General features: G+C 35.7%; 4 protein-coding genes and 1 pseudogene across 4 annotated transcripts; 4 read left to right on the top strand and 1 right to left on the bottom strand.

Moving 5' to 3' along the window:
* Nucleotides 1–111: 111 nt before the first annotated feature.
* LOC120215881 lies at nucleotides 112–2,916 on the top strand (annotated as a pseudogene).
* A 361-nt stretch (nucleotides 2,917–3,277) lies between these two features.
* LOC120215810 (heavy metal-associated isoprenylated plant protein 20-like) lies at nucleotides 3,278–4,084 on the top strand. The gene is made up of 4 exons (XM_039213364.1): nucleotides 3,278–3,361; nucleotides 3,461–3,531; nucleotides 3,788–3,825; nucleotides 3,930–4,084. The coding sequence occupies exons 1-4, from the start codon at nucleotides 3,278–3,280 to the stop codon at nucleotides 4,082–4,084; spliced, it is 348 nt and encodes a 115-aa protein (XP_039069295.1).
* A 522-nt stretch (nucleotides 4,085–4,606) lies between these two features.
* On the top strand, nucleotides 4,607–5,594 carry LOC120215809 (heavy metal-associated isoprenylated plant protein 37-like). Its single transcript, XM_039213363.1, has 3 exons — nucleotides 4,607–4,645; nucleotides 4,724–4,799; nucleotides 4,927–5,594. Exons 1-3 carry the CDS (start codon nucleotides 4,607–4,609, stop codon nucleotides 5,592–5,594), a joined length of 783 nt encoding a protein of 260 aa, XP_039069294.1.
* Nucleotides 5,595–7,789: 2,195 nt separating this feature from the next.
* Nucleotides 7,790–10,103, top strand: LOC120215878 (U-box domain-containing protein 11-like). Its single transcript, XM_039213407.1, has 4 exons — nucleotides 7,790–8,115; nucleotides 8,311–8,427; nucleotides 8,514–8,927; nucleotides 9,016–10,103. The coding sequence occupies exons 1-4, from the start codon at nucleotides 7,792–7,794 to the stop codon at nucleotides 10,072–10,074; spliced, it is 1,914 nt and encodes a 637-aa protein (XP_039069338.1). The 5' UTR covers nucleotides 7,790–7,791; the 3' UTR covers nucleotides 10,075–10,103.
* A 2,169-nt stretch (nucleotides 10,104–12,272) lies between these two features.
* On the bottom strand, nucleotides 12,273–13,656 carry LOC120215859 (putative glutamine amidotransferase GAT1_2.1). The gene is made up of 3 exons (XM_039213394.1): nucleotides 13,512–13,656; nucleotides 12,683–13,416; nucleotides 12,273–12,618 (listed from the first exon to the last, which is right to left on the bottom strand). Exons 1-3 carry the CDS (start codon nucleotides 13,603–13,605, stop codon nucleotides 12,277–12,279), a joined length of 1,170 nt encoding a protein of 389 aa, XP_039069325.1. The 5' UTR covers nucleotides 13,606–13,656; the 3' UTR covers nucleotides 12,273–12,276.
* Nucleotides 13,657–15,914: the final 2,258 nt, after the last annotated feature.

The raw sequence follows: 15,914 nt of genomic DNA, 5'->3' as shown, positions 1-15,914 counted from the left end.
TCATTGACATTACGGAGAGAGAGAGAGAGAGAGAGAGAGTTCAGTGGGAAAATCACTGTGCTGATCTATAGACTTTATGTTCAGTCTTCTGAAACCAGAGATCCCCAAATTCCCATTTCCTCGAGCATCTTCAAAACCCAAATTTAACCCCATTTTTAATCATCCTCTGATCATCGGTAAACCCCAAAAAGAAGTTACAATTGTTTCAAATAGCTTGAAACAGTGCCGTTATGGGAGCTGAAAAGAAATGGTTTTTCACTCTCTTCTCCGCAACAGTTCTCTCCCTTCTTCTCCTCTTATTTTACTCAATATCAGCTTTCAGCTCCCCTAGACCTTTCTTTTCCCTCGTCCAACACGGACCTCATTATCCACCTGCATTTGGTTTCTACATATTTGGTGGAAAAGGTGATAAAGATCGGATCTTTAGGCTACTTCTTGCTGTCTATCATCCTAGGAATCGGTACTTGTTGCAACTTGGAGCTGATGCTTCTGATGAGGAAAGGTACAGGTTGGCCCTGGATTTGAAATATGTACCTGCTATTAGGAGCTTTGGGAATGTGGATGTCATTGGGAAGCCTGATCAGTTTTCTTATATGGGTTCTACTCATATTGCTGCCACGTTGCACTCTGCTTCTGTTTTGATGAAGGTTGATAATGGCTGGGATTGGTTTATTGCTTTGAGTGCTTTGGATTATCCCTTGGTCACTCAAGATGGTTAGCAATTTCTGTTCGTTTGATCTTTTTTTTTTGGATTTATGCTGTCCTCTTTTGTATGGAGTTGCCAGTAGAATTCAGGTTTTTGATTGGTTTATTGCCATGGTTAGCTCTTGATGTAGTTGAAATTACATGAAATTTGTATAAATTTGCTTTGGTTTAGTAAGAAATGGGACTTAAGATTTTATGATTAAGGTGTTCTTTATGATTAATGGGATTGGTTTAGGATTCTGTCTTGGATTTAGGTTGCTGTTTGCTGAGAAATCAGTGTTAGTAATAGTTGGCCTGGAAAGAGAGTTTCTTTGAGTTATTCTGCCAAAGTTTGGTGCAACATTGCAACAAATCGGCTTCGATTTCGAATGCTGTACATGATACCAGGAAAATTCTTGATCTTGATTATGTTTCTGACTAGTTTACCGCTCTGTTTACAGTATCAATATCATGATTCGAAGAATTTCTGTTGTATTACTTCTTATCAAGGTTTTTTGCTCATATATAGGATTTAGTGCTGAACAAAGCATATGAGTCGAAGCATTGTATATTTTGGGGCAGTTCTAATAATGCAGAAACAATATTGTCAAGGGGCAAGGCGTATTGTAGGCACTTAAACCCTTAAATTGCCTCAGGCATTATGCGTGAAAAAGAAAGCGCTAGCCTGAGCGAAGTAACACAGTAATACACACTTAGGGTGTCAACTAAAGCACTCAAAAATGTGTCATGGATGATGGTTGACATTTTTTTAACTTGATGAGTGTCTTTAGTTCAGTGCAAGGAAGGAAAGAAAGGGGCTTACCGTCCTTTGTTACTGTGGTGTGACTTGGTTGTCGAGTTTGGACAAAGTAATACTTTCCCGAGTTGCAACGTTGCAATCGGGTTTTAGCCTACGATAATGAGGACACCTTAAGCTTGACCTATTCCACTTTTCCCTTCATGACATATCTCGTTACTTTCACCTGTTCTGTTGCCTTGCATACCTTTAATCGTAATTGAATTAACTCTTTCTTCTTTTGCTCTGTTTAATCTCAGATTTGTCCCACGTATTCTCCTCGATTAGGCGGGACCTCAATTTCCTTGATCATACTAGTGACCTTGGGTGGAAAGAGTAGGCAAAACCCTTTTCATGAGTCGTATCGATCCTTCTGCTGCAAGTTATAATAAAAATCTAATTCATGTTGGTTTACTTTCAATGCAGAGGTCAACGGATCCAGCCTATCGTAGTTGATCCAGCGATATACCTATCTAGGAGGCCCCAGATTTTTCATGCTACCGAGAAACGACCAACGCCCGATGCCTTTAAAGTAGTCACAGGTAAAGTCTACTATCAATATCATTTCTGTCTGTTGCCTTTTTTTCTTCTTTGGAGGTGCTTCTCATTTACATTTTGGTGTTGAATTCAGGTTCTCCTTGGGTCGTCTTAAGCAGATCCTTTCTGGAATTTTGCATTCTTGGTTGGGACAATCTACCACGGACACTTCTGATGTATTTCAACAACGTCATGTTATCCGAAGAATGCTATTTTCATTCTGTCATATGCAATTCCCCGGAGTTCAAGAACACCACAGTAAACAGTGATTTAAGATATATGATCTGGGACAATCCTCCAAAGATGGAACCCACCTTCCTCAACATTTCGGATTATGATCAAATGGCTCAAAGTGGAGCAGCATTCGCGAGGCAGTTTAAAAAAGACGAACCTACGTTGGACATGGTTGACAAAAAAATTCTCAAGCGTAATGGGCGGAACCAGTTGCCCCAGGGGCATGGTGCACCGGCCGGAATAGCTGGTGGTCGGATCCTTGCTCTCAATGGGGAGATGTAAATGTCCTAAAGCCCGGACCTCAGGCGAAGAAGTTAGAAGAAACCACGACGAACCTCCTCGATGACTGGAGCTCACAGTCTAATCAATGCACGTGAGGGAAGGAGCATGAAACTGAACCGAAAGGTGAATATTTCGGAGACAAGCGCGGTTCTCATTGCTTCTGAATTTCATCGAAAGTTCGAAAGGTTACCATCAAACGAGATTCATCATCGGGGTTCCTTGATTCACACAGGCTACAATTGTGAAGCGAGTTGAGTTTGGGAGGTCAAAGGGATAGTATTTAATGGTGAAAACCATACCAGAAGGTTCTTCAAATGAGGAAAGAGGAACTCCCTTGTGAGCTGCCATTTGCAGGCTGTTGTATGTTCCATACACATTTTATTTGCGATCCATTCATTAAAAATTCCGTGCGACCTCATTGCTGCATACGATATAATTATATAATTACGGTATACGGATACGAGTAATTGATGAATACACTAACATACGATCTCATTACTGCATACGAATTTTGATGAATATACTAACATAAAAAGCAAAAGAAATTAAAAAAATTCTCATAAAACAGCACAAACTAAATGATTACAGGACACAAATCATGATCATAATTTATCATTGGCCTAAACTCCAAACTCAACTTGGTCCTGTAAGTACACCCACCAGAATCTCATATTTTGTTCCATGCCCAAAACAACACACATTTTGACACCCCCTTCTCTTCTCCGATCTCCCTCTCTCAAAACAATGGGTGCCTTGGACTCTCTTTCCGGCTATATTTCTGATCTGATAACTTTGCATGGCGAAAAGAAGAAACGTAAAGTCATGCAGGTATTATTATATCCTTCCATTATATTTTTCGATTTCAAGTTCGAGTCGGAATCAATTATGTTACTGTCTGTTTTAAGAACACATGGTGTTCATTTGCAGACAGATGAGATCAAGTTTAAGATGGACTATGATGGGTGTGACACTTCAAAGCTTTCTTCACCTATAAACATGTATGTATATTTGTACACTATAAGTTTCTCGGGAAACAAACATAGCAGTTGGAAAATATCTTCCTTTTTACCCCTAATAAATGCATTGCTGATTCTCTCAAACCAAAAGCATCCTTAACCTCAAGTCATCTAATTTAGTCATAAACCAACCACACACATCATCTTCCCATTTCTTAACATATATTTAAGGACTTTTACCTCAAATTGCTTCTTTTAAAACTAGTCATGGTAATTATTTGTTCTGTATCTTGTTTAGGTGTGAAACCTGTGGATGTGAACCGGAAGCAAAGCCGAGTGAGCGTCACCGGATACGTCGAGCCGAATAAGGTGTTAAAGAAAGTGATAAGCACCGGGAAAAGAGCTGAGTTTTGGCCTTACGTGCATACCTTACAACTTAGTGGCGTACCCTTACGTTGCTCAGGCTTACGATAAGAAGGTACCGTCCGGGTACGTGAAGAACGCCTTGCAAGCATTGCCGAGTCCGAATTCCGTGGACGAGAAGTTCGTCACTGTCTTTAGCGACGAAAATCCGAACGCATGTTCCATCATGTAGAAGCTAATTTGATGGAGAAGAAAGTCATAAAGGTTAAGGCCAAGCCAAGGGCTTATTCGAATGAGCATGGGACAAATTTTCTTTACACAAAGCATAACTAATTTGTGGAAAATTATTTAATACAAAAATCAACATTTTGATTTAAATAAATATTGTTTTATCTATTGAATTATGTTATTCAATCATGGTTATTACCCACTGTTTACTCTCATACATTTCACTATTTCTTCGTAAACTTCTTAGTCTTCTTTATTTCTGCAGGTGAAGTCAATTTTCTCCCTGTTGTGGTCATCACCTCAATCCTTTTCTTATTTTTATAAAAGAAGTAAGCTATAAGAAAAGCTGAAGAAACCATCTCTTTCATGTCAGTTTTTGCGTAGAACTCAAGTATAGAAGGACAAACCCACAGGCAAAACCAAAATCCCAAAAAACAAAGAATCTCTAGTTTTAGATTACAACGTTGGGTCTTTCTTACTTTTTGAGAACAAGTGTTGGATTCAAAAGCAGAGTTTGAAGAAGAAGATGACTAAAAATCAAGACTTTAAGCTACTCAAGATTCAGGTCCTTCTCTTTCACTCACATTCTCTCTGCCCTTTTTATATTTGTAAAGTGATGGTTTTCTTTTCGTTTTTAATCCAGACCTGTATTCTCAAAGTGAACATCAACTGCGATGGGTGTAAGCAAAAAGTGAAGAAATTGCTTCAGAGAATCGAAGGTTCTCGCTCGTTCCTTCTTTTTTGTTTTGTTTGGTTGCTCAGAAAATTCTCTGCCAGGAAAACTTCATGTTCATGTCGAGTCTGTCAGTGTAATGTTTATGTTTGTTGTTTTCTTCTATTTCCAAGGTGTTTACCAAGTAAACGTAGACGCAGAGCTTCAGAGAGTTACAGTCTCAGGAAGTGTGGATTCTTCAACATTGATCAAGAAACTGGCAAGAGCTGGTAAACATGCTGAGGTTTGGTCCCAGAAACCGAACCAAAAGCAAAACAACTGCATCAAAGACGACAAGACCAACAACAACAAAGGACAAAAACAGCTGCAGAACAAGTTTCCCACTTTTATTTCTGAGGAAGAAGATGATGGTTATGATGCAAAGAAAGGTGTTGGGAACATTGCTGCAGCTTCCAGCAATTATGGTAAAATGAACAAGAAAGGACAGAAGTTGGCAGATTTGAAGATGAACAATGCTCAACAGTTTGGTGGTTTGAACATAAATTCAACGAACGGCAACACGATGGGGCTTTCGGGTTTCCATGGAAATGGTGGAAGGTTTCAAATTCAGTCCAACAATGGACTGAATGATTTCTACAACTATCCATCATCAATGATGAACATGCATGCCATGCATCAGCATCAGCATCATCAACCACAGATGATGTATCATAGATCACCGATTTTTCCACCCAGCACGGGTTATTACTACAATTATAACCCTCTACAATTCTCATTCCCTGAAGTCCCTCATTACAACGCAGGTGATGAAAACCCAGAGAGCAGCTGTTCAATAATGTAGCACAGAGAAATTTCTTGCGTTTCGAGTGAATCGTTGATCTATGTATTCCTGAATTTGTCGATGTATCGTGTTTACGAAGATTATGTTGAAAATAGGAGTGGGGTTGGTTTTTTTGAACGTAGGTCCCTGCAACCATTTAGTGTCACCTTTGGTGTAGGCCACTCACTGTGCATGTGGCCGCGCCGGTGCGCCACTGGCAATTGGTGGAGTAGTCACGCACGGGCTTAAGGCTAACAGATTCGGACCACCCACCGTCTCACTATCGTGTGCTGCCACTCGTCGGTCATCCCTCTCCCTGCCCCTGCAACGCATTAGCTAGGCTTTTACAAACGCAGGCAATGATGTTGAAAAAATATCTGGTTGACTGATTTTGTACTCCTTTGACATTTCTGCAGTCTTGATGAATATAATAGCTTACATCAACTAATTCATTTCTAAAAGTTATTTTAGGTTAGTTTTTGTATTTTTCAATTTTGAATTACTTAATGATTGGTTTGTATTAGTAATTTAATTTTGATTAAATTATAATTTTTCTAAAAAGATATTCGTTTATAATCGAACTAATAATTAAATGATTTGGAGTGGATTTCCCCTTTATTATATAGAAGCTGAAGCTGAAGCACGGGGTAACAAAAAAAAATAAGGTTAAAAATTTGAGTTTTTTAAGGAAAACTTTGAATCTTAATATTAAGAATTTAAGTATAATTTTATTTGAATTTTATTTAGAGTGCGTTTGGTTCATGAAATGTAAGATTACCGGTGGGAATAAAAGATTATTAGGGAATAGGATTACTGGTAATGTTGTATTTTGTGTTTGATTGGTTTAGCAGTAATGTAAGATTACCGTATTTGGTTAAATGAATAAAAGATTATTGGAATATATATTTGACTAAATGTCCTTATTATATATTTGTATAATATTACAAATTAAATTCTACTATAATATTACTATAAGATATTTATATATATATATTAAAAAATTTAAATTCATAAAATTTATATATTTTTTTACAAAATTAAAAATATAAAAAGGTTTAATGAAAGGATAAAATTTTATTTTAACCCTTGAACTTCATATAAAGTTTTAATTATAGATTTTTTTTGTAAATCTAAAATAGTTTAAGGATAAATTTGTAATTTAACGTTCGTAGAATTTTTATTATTTAATAACAGAAGAATGATATTTTTGGAAGAAAAAAATTTAAGGACATTTTAGTCTAAAACGCCGGTAATCCAACAATACATAAGGGAAGGGGGTAATGACATTCCCAGTAATATACCACAAAAAATCCACTGTTATAATAAAACATTACCGGGAATGAGATTACCGGCCAACCAAACGGAGGAATATAGATTTTATTCCCATGGTAATCCCACATTCCCCGAACCAAACAACCCTTACGAGTTTAAAATTTTCCTTATTGGTGTGTTGTTTATCGATTGTGGCATCAATTTTAATCTTTGTTGATCGATTGTGGTATCAATTTTAATGGTTGTTGCTGACAATATTCTTTATTGTCCTTTTCTTGTCTTATATCATATCTCTATTTTCTTTTGATTTTTGATTTTCAATAAGTCTGTATGTATCATACGTTTTCATCTTTCTTAATGACACGTTTTCTTCTACCTTTTGATATGTTTTTTGGGTTCTTTTTTCATTTAATTTTTTCTAAGGGTTGATTTGACATTATCATGATTGATTAAGATGACGTTTATATGATATCTTGTTGATCTTATCTGCTTTAAACCCTCCGACTAGATTTGGATAACTCATTTGTTTTTGTGAATAGTTTTTCACGTCGTTCGAGTCTGATTTACGGTTTCTTGGTGGTCTTTCAATTGCTTGATCCCCTTTCGTGATTAGTTTTGTCGATGCGAACAAATCTATTTGTATATATATTTGTTTGAATTTTTTATTAGATTTTTAATCTTCTTATATGGTAACTAACTTAACTACCGTTCGGTACGCGAGAAGATTCCAAATGCAACTGTTTTTTTCTCTGTTGTCGTTAACTTCCATTCCCCGCGAATCTTTGGGCTTTTGTTAGGGTTTAGCCTCCCAAATCTAATCCAATTATTGTTGATTAATCTCATCCTTTTATCCTCAAGATGCCGTTAATAAGATTTCCTCCGTCCTTTTCCTTTTTTCGTAGAAAAATTTCTTTTCTAATCGTCTCTATCCGATCTGGCTTTCACAATGGCCGGGGAATTCCCCTCCTCCTCCTCCTCCTCCTCCGTACACGGAGGCCACGCTTCTCCCACATTCTTGCTCCGCCTTGTCCTCGATATCGTCTCCGCTGGAACTGCTCACGCCAATGCCGTCTTTAAAAAGGATTGCACGAATCTGGTAGGGATGATAGCTGTCATCACGCATTTGCTCGAGGAAACCAAAGGTTTTCTGTCTTCTGATCACGATCATCCCTCCTCTTCTGTTTCATGGTTGGTTGATCTGGAGGAGGCTCTCCAGTCTGCTCAACGTCTCTTGTCCGTCGCCTCCGCCCACCATTCCGATAATTACTCGGTAAAGTATAATTAAAACTGATTAATCATCACAACCGGATTAATAATCAAATTATTGAGTTAATATCTCATAGTGATATGTCTATTTCTTGAATTCATCAATATGAAAACTGTATTCTGCATATATGCCAATTTTATCTTAATATGTTTATGTTATAGCTAAATCCATATGAAGTTTATTGTATCTTGATTTAAGGACGAAGCTGCCAAAAGAATTGCATCTCAATTTCAATGTGTTACATGCAAGCTGGAGACAGCTTTAGGGAAAATCCCATATGATCAGTTTCATATCTCGGAGGATGTTCAAGAACAGGTTTAACTCCTGAATTTATATGTTTTCTTCACTTTTCCACCCTGTATGCCTGCCCTCTTTAACATCAACTTCCTTTTTGTTTCTAGGTAGCATTGGTAAGAGGTCAATTGAGACGAGCTGCAGAAAGATATACGTCTTTGAATTTGCCAAATTTTTCTGATGTCGAGTCCCGGTTACTGGAAAAAGAATGTGCTGCTACCATCCATGAAACTTCTGCAAAGGTGGATGGCATTTCAGAGAACTGTGGTACTCTGCAACATGCTGCGGATAAGGTGACTAAGATATTGGAAAGAATGACGAGATCTTCAAGCAATTCGACCTCTTCAACGTCTTCTGATGTCTGCCTATCAAATGAACTCGATTCCAAGAGGCAAGAGAATGTGGTTTCCAAGGGTTTCGAAGAAACCAAGAAGCCTGATGCACTAGTAATTCCTGATGATTTTATATGCCCTATATCACTGGAACTAATGAGGGATCCGGTGGTCGTTGCTACAGGGCAGGTACAGTGTTCCACTGTAACTACTGCTCATAGTTTCTCTGTTTCTTTCTACGCAGTCAATCTCTGATTCCTAGCAATCACTTTTACAGACATATGAGAGATCATACATACAGAGATGGATAGATTGTGGCAATGCAACATGTCCAATAACTCGGCTGATGTTGGAAGATACAACTCTAACCCCTAATTATGTTCTGAGAAGTTTGATAAATCAATGGTGTGCTGAACATAACATTGAGCAGCCGAGTAGAATAGTGAATGGTAGGCTCAAAAAGAGTGATGGATCATTCCATGATGTTAGCTGTGACATGGAGGCCATCAAGGCTCTGGTCTGTAAGCTTTCGAGCCCAAGCATCGTAGAACGCAAGGCTGCAGTTGCTGAAATCCGATCACTATCTAAAAGCAGCATGGATAATAGGATACTAATTGCAGATGCAGGAGCAATACCTGTTCTGGTTAACCTTTTAAAAGCAGCTGATGTTTCATTACAAGAACACGCAGTAACTTCTATTCTTAACCTTTCCATATTTGACAACAACAAGTCTCTGATAATGCTTGCCGGTGCCCTTCCTTCGATCATCCACGTCCTCGAAGCCGGAAGTGTCGAAGCAAGAGAGAACGCAGCAGCTACCCTTTTTAGTCTGTCACTTGTAGATGAGAACAAGCTAATCATCGGTTCATCGGGGGCGATACAGGCTTTGGTAGATTTGTTACAACATGGGAGAACTAGAGGGAAGAAAGATGCTGCAATCGCTCTGTTCAGTCTATGTCTTTATCAGGTGAACAAAGGTAGGGCTGTCAAAGCTGGAATCATAGCAGTGCTGCTGGAGATGTTGTCGGATACAAGAAACGGCGTGGTTGATGAAGCTCTAACAATACTCTCGGTTCTTGCTAGCAACCACGAGGCTAAGTCAGCCATGGTAAAGGCTAAGATCATACCAGTCTTGGTCGATTTTCTAAGAACAGGCTCGCCCAAAACCAAAGAGAATGCAGCTGCCACTTTACTTCCTCTGTGTATGAAAGATGCCAAGAATCTGGCCTGTATAATTCGGCTCGGTGCTGATATACCATTGACAGAGCTTACAAAGAGTGGCACCGATAGGGCCAAGAGGAAGGCTACATCATTGTTGGAGTACATTCGCATATGACAGCAGCTTTGACTGCTTTGTTGGTATATACATACCTATATTATATACATATATGTATGTATATGTATATATATGTATATGTATATGTATATATAACTATTTGAGAATTGAGGAACGATCATAAACTGCACACATCCTGTTTGTTCTGTCTTAAAAATTCATTTGTTCTCTTAATTGATGGAGAGCTATCCATTTGATTGCTCGCCGGTGCAGAGAAACACTAACTGTTGGTAGCCTGACTCACGTGGAGTATAATTTTAATTTAAGATAAAATAGTAAAATAGTAAAAACAATAATTTAAAGTTTATAGTAATTGCTTAGGATAATGTTTTCTATTTGCATTATTAAACAACATGTTGAGTTTTCGTATTAATTAATATTTCAATGGATAACGAAAAATATGAATTCAGGAAGCTGTTGAGTTAATGCAAATCCACGTGTTTTCCAGCTTTGGATAAGCCCATTAATCTTCTTTAATTGAGATCAACAGACAATCCATGTCATAGATTCACTGCAAAAAGACATGGATATTATTTTAAATATATTTGTTATTTATTTTAATTAAGGATAATAGAAGAATCAAACATTTTCTAGGGATTTTAAAATTTTTAATTATATTGAATGTTTTAAAGTTACTAAACAAAACCCAGTTGACTAAATCATGTCGAAATAATTTTAAACCAAAAAATATTTAATTTTGATTAAGTGAATTATATAATAATTATATTCGTTTTTAGTAGTTTTTAAAATTATCTAATAGTTCCGATAATGTGTCTTACTATGCCAAAAATAGTATACTATGCTGTATCGTGAAAAGGGTTGAAAGTTGAAACATCTTAATTATTATTTCGAATAATATAACATGTGTATTCAATATGATATAATTTTTTAAGCTTTAAAAATATTGTATTATTTTTTTTTTCTAAATAAGGCTTTTGTTATTTTTTAAGCATTTCACTGATAATGTTTATTAATAATTTTAATATTTATTCATATACATATATTTTAATTCTATTTGAGTATTGAAGACGACTTTGAACCACACTTACTTCTTTTATGAGTCAAAATCTTGTGAAAATATGAAACATTTAAGTTGAATATGTATAAGTTTTTTTATTATTTTTTCGTTTATGGGATCACTGGTAGATCTAATTTATCATTCTCGTTCATATATTATTTTTGTATCAATTTAATTATCGAAGTTGTTTAATTGCATCAATGTTTAAAATATTCTCCATTATTTATGGTTTTAAGATATAGTTTAGAGTTTATAGTTTTAGGGTTTAAATTTTAAGATTTAGGGTTTAGGGTTTTAAGTTAGATATAAGGTATATAATTATGCAATTAAATAACGTTGAAGACTAAATTAATGTGAAAATATTATGGGAGCAAACATGACCCTTAAACTTATTTTTTTTATTCAAAAATATAAATGATGTTAAACTGATTAGTCTAATTTTTTTTATTAATTTGAGACGATTATGAGATAATATATATTTAAAACATTGCTAAATATTTGACAATAAACATTAAAATATCTTTATAGACGTCATACTTAACACGATACCGTAATCATGATACCGCATAATTCTTAGTTATAATTCAATTCTAATCTATAAGAATAAAATATATTTGATGACTAATCGTTATTTCTTAATAACAACATCCACGACGAAAAGATTCATCACAATTGCCATTATAAATAATATAATAAATTTTACAATTCAAACCTAACACGAATAAACTATGAACAAATGACAATAATAAAAATAACACGTTCACATGAAATGAAACAAATAAGACACGCATAGGTACTCCGCAAAGACAACAGATTCAGTTTCCTTTGGATTGACGTTTGAAATTACAAGCAAAAAAGAAAGAGCCACCTGCGCCCATTGTTTTAAAAATCGGACCGGATAAGCCGATTCAACCGATTCAACTGGTTTAATCATGAATTGTTGTCTAGTCTGATTCATTATATACCGGTTGAATCGGTACAAGTGAATCGTTCGAACCGGACCGGACCGTGAATCGGTTCAATCTATTTTTTTTAAATTTAATTTTTTAAATAATTATGATGTCGTTCGATCTTACGATCAGTCTGACCGATTTAACCAATTGAACTAATAAATTAGTAGAACGATAGATTTGCTGACCGGTCTAATTCTGAAAACCATTCCTTCACCAGAAGAATCCTGGCGACTAGCGGTCACTTTCATTTAGTTTTCTTCCCAAAACTTCAGAGCAGATCCGCCCCATCATGTTGTAGAACGACATGAGATCAGACAACTGTTCGAAGGACATTTTCCCCATCACTTTTCTTCCCAATTCTCCCCTTTCTCGGTGCAACCCCATCTTCTCTACGTAATGGCTCCCGTTCCTCACTGTTGCTCCCATCTGCTTCAGCCTGTTCTCTTCTTGTAGGCTGAGAGCTGTGATTGATCTCGTCTTGTTCTCCACTTCTTTGTTGAGCTTCAATTGCTTCGGCAATGGTGTTGGGCTATGGGGTTTCTTCTGGTAAGCAGTTACAGCCCTCACGAATTCCTGCACAGATTTTTACTATAATCAGAAACCTGATGACGATGAAGAAGAAGAACAGCAGGCAAACCTGATAAATGGTTGAGCATCCTGGATAATCGAATTCTTGGGAATAAGGTGTTCTCATTCTCTCTGGATGGAATTGAAGTCCGAGTATAAATCTACCCTCGTCTGGATTATAAGCATTAGGATCATAGAACCCTTCGATCAAGCCATCCGGTGCGAAAGCCATCGGCACAAATCGTTGAGCCAATCTCTTTACACCTTGATGATGATAACTATTGACTAATATTTCCATTTTCTCTTCTTCTAAAGAATCCTTGAACCAGCTTTGGAATGGGGTGTTCTCCACCACTTTCACCGGGTGTCTATGGCCGTCGTAATTGTTATAATCCATGTGCACTACTCTTTGACGATTTTCCGGCAATTTCGCCGTCAATTCTGTTCCGATATCTTTATAAAGTGTACCGCCGGAAACGACGTTTAGAATCTGTGAACCCCTGCAGATTCCTAGATACGGAATGTTCCTTTCGAGGCAAAGGTTGGCGAGTTTTAACTCGATTGAATCTTTCTCTTTATCAATGGCGGTATCACTTGCATGCAGTCCCCTGATTTCTTCTTCTACTTCGAGTGAAAGACTTGACGTATCGTCTACGTATAGAGATGTATCGATATCTTCTCCTTCACAGAGAAGAACACCATGGATCGGCTCGTAACTGTCTAATAAATTATGAATCCCACGAACTCGTGGCACGATCACCGGAACAGCACCGTACGTTACTATAAGATCAAGATGATATTCACCTGAAATTTTCAACACCCAAACCTCCATTAGAAGGAAGAAGAAAACAAAATATAAGTACAAGAAAGAAAAGCCAGTTGGAGATACGAAAACCTACCAACAAAATCTACAAATTTGTTCTTGCGAACGCTACGTCTGGAGACGATAAGAACACGGGGGAGGGTGACGGGAAGATCATCGTTGAGAGCCATATGAATATATAAAGACTGAATGTATGAGTTTGATCGGAGTTTTAGTGATGTCTTTATAGGGGAAGGTCGAAGATTTGGTTGAATCCAACGGGAAAATTGGAGGGGTTTATATAAGAGGTGAGCAGAGTCCTACTGCCGCGTGCTACCCAAAAATAATATGCTTATAATATTCTATTAAGAATACACAGACCAGATATCACCTTAAGTATGATTATTTAATTTTAAAATCATTAATTTGATCTGATTTATATTAATTAAAGAAATTATAAAACTTAGTTTAGTTGAAAGTAAAAAAATATATTATTTTATGTTGTTTATGAATATAAAATCTAGTTTGAGTAGGTCTGCATGAAGTATATTTTCTTTGTAATTACGAGATAATATCTAATTGAAAAATTATTTTGTTTTAAATATTATTTACATAAATTTTAAGGTTTACTAAACATGAAATTATATTCATTTTAAGGGTAAATTACACAGTTCATCATTGAACTTTACTCTCTCTCCTATTTTACTCACTGAACTTTTAATTTTTTTAATTTACTCATTGAACTTTATGGATTGGAGTTTTTTTTAACACTTCATTATTAAACAACTAACGGTGTTATGACATGACAAACAATGTTAAAACGACGTAGTTTTGATTGAGAGCAAATGGGTGAAAAAAAAATCGAACTCAAACCTATCATCATCAGCGTCCCCAACTCTCTTGGCCTCAATCTCACTAATCTCTCTAGCCATATTCATTCTTTACTGCTAGTATTGATTGTTCTTTGGTTCCATACCTTCTTTTTAAGTTTTGTAGATGTGTGGTAGCTCAGATTCTGCTACAAGTGAGTATTCAGACTCACCAGCAAAGAGAAGGAAGAGAGAAGGTAATGTGAGAAGGCACCAATGGGGACACTGCAAGTATAAATAACTCAAATAAAATGGGCACTACAAAGTACAATCTCTAAAAGTGGTCGTATTCGTCTAAATTTAATTTTTATTAGACTCAAAACTACGTCGTTTTAATATTGATTGTCATGTTATAACACCGTTAATTATTTAACGGCTAATATACCAAAAAATTCAATATATAAAGTTCAGTGAGTAAATTGAAAAAATTAAAAATTCAGTGAGTAAAATAGGAGATAGTAAATTTTAGTAAGGAACGATGTAATTTATCCTAAAAATAATGATGTGAAATAAAAAATAATTGGATAAACTACATCATATACTAACGAACTTTAGGCGTTATATTGTTTATATCACTAAAATTTCAATTTTGACAATTATAACATTGTACTTTGATTTTCGTTTCAATTATATCACTGAACCGTTAAATCGTTAATGACATGATAATGTGGTTGACGAATACCGACGTGGCAAACGATTGCCAATGTAGACATGCCACTAACACAACATCATTTCGATTTGGTTGTTAATGATTTAACGACCGAGTGGGATACTTGAAACAAAAATCAAAGTTCAATATTATAATTGACAAAATTAAAAGTTCAGTGGTATAAATGATACAACGTCAGGAGTTCAATGGCATCTGATGTAGTTTACCCAAAAATATTTTGACTCTATCTTCAACTATCAATGTCATCCGATAGTTAATAGTTAATGATTTAGTGTCTTAATTGAAACTTAAACTAAAGTTTAATGTTAAAATTGAAATATTTTAACGTTTTAGTATTCAAACCAATATACAATCTAAAGTTTAGTAACTAAGGGTATAATTTATTCCATAAGTAAGTAGGGGTTAAAACATATGATTTTTTTCCATTTTAATAGTATCTCCCTTTCTTTGGTCACTTCACTCCTCATAAGAAATTTTAACATAACATTTTTATTCGAATATATTGTATTAAACTTAAAGACAACGTTTATATTTGATTACATCAATCAATACGAAATTGTTTTTAAATAAAATTCTTCACGATACATTATTTATTTAATTTGATTTTTTGTTTCTTATTTTTGAGTAATAATTATCAAACATAATTTATAAAACAACTTGGCTGTTGCAAAGAAAATGGTTGGTTGTGGACCTGTGGTACAATACAATAGCTTAAAGTTTTGTTCTACCAATGCTATTATATAAATCAGATTTTGAATATATTCGCCCAGACAAGGGCTATTAATACTGGACATGTAACCCACTCAGACCGATGCGGATAACCCGATCCGATATAGAGTGTCACATTAGGGCCACCGGAGTGACCCACTGTAAAAATAGCGGAAAATTTAAAACTTTTTATCAAAACATGTAAACTCATAAAATGATTTATCCGTATACAGAAATAAAATAGATTTTCAGG

Source organism: Hibiscus syriacus, unplaced genomic scaffold (genome assembly GCF_006381635.1).
Source record: "Hibiscus syriacus cultivar Baekdansim isolate YM2019G1 unplaced genomic scaffold, ASM638163v2 tig00110156_pilon, whole genome shotgun sequence".
Taxonomy (NCBI): Eukaryota; Viridiplantae; Streptophyta; class Magnoliopsida; order Malvales; family Malvaceae; genus Hibiscus; species Hibiscus syriacus.
Note: the sequence above shows the minus strand (reverse complement) of the source record. Positions and strands in the feature narration are given on the sequence as shown.

What these genes read in the sequence shown, in the direction of transcription:
- LOC120215810 (XM_039213364.1), top strand. Translation starts at nt 3,278, where the DNA reads ATGGGTGCCTTGGACTCTCTTTCCGGCTATATTTCTGATCTGATAACT. An exon ending in AGAAACGTAAAGTCATGCAG is followed by an intron (nt 3,362 to 3,460) that starts GTATTATTATAT and finishes GTTCATTTGCAG; the next exon opens with ACAGATGAGATCAAGTTTAA. An exon ending in CTTTCTTCACCTATAAACAT is followed by an intron (nt 3,532 to 3,787) that starts GTATGTATATTT and finishes TATCTTGTTTAG; the next exon opens with GTGTGAAACCTGTGGATGTG.
- LOC120215809 (XM_039213363.1), top strand. Translation starts at nt 4,607, where the DNA reads ATGACTAAAAATCAAGACTTTAAGCTACTCAAGATTCAG. An exon ending in TTAAGCTACTCAAGATTCAG is followed by an intron (nt 4,646 to 4,723) that starts GTCCTTCTCTTT and finishes TTTTTAATCCAG; the next exon opens with ACCTGTATTCTCAAAGTGAA. An exon ending in ATTGCTTCAGAGAATCGAAG is followed by an intron (nt 4,800 to 4,926) that starts GTTCTCGCTCGT and finishes TCTATTTCCAAG; the next exon opens with GTGTTTACCAAGTAAACGTA.
- LOC120215859 (XM_039213394.1), bottom strand. Translation starts at nt 13,605, where the DNA reads ATGGCTCTCAACGATGATCTTCCCGTCACCCTCCCCCGTGTTCTTATC. An exon ending in CAAATTTGTAGATTTTGTTG is followed by an intron (nt 13,417 to 13,511) that starts GTAGGTTTTCGT and finishes TGAAAATTTCAG; the next exon opens with GTGAATATCATCTTGATCTT. An exon ending in GATGCTCAACCATTTATCAG is followed by an intron (nt 12,619 to 12,682) that starts GTTTGCCTGCTG and finishes AAATCTGTGCAG; the next exon opens with GAATTCGTGAGGGCTGTAAC.
- LOC120215878 (XM_039213407.1), top strand. Translation starts at nt 7,792, where the DNA reads ATGGCCGGGGAATTCCCCTCCTCCTCCTCCTCCTCCTCCGTACACGGA. An exon ending in CGGAGGATGTTCAAGAACAG is followed by an intron (nt 8,428 to 8,513) that starts GTTTAACTCCTG and finishes TTTTGTTTCTAG; the next exon opens with GTAGCATTGGTAAGAGGTCA. An exon ending in TGGTCGTTGCTACAGGGCAG is followed by an intron (nt 8,928 to 9,015) that starts GTACAGTGTTCC and finishes TCACTTTTACAG; the next exon opens with ACATATGAGAGATCATACAT.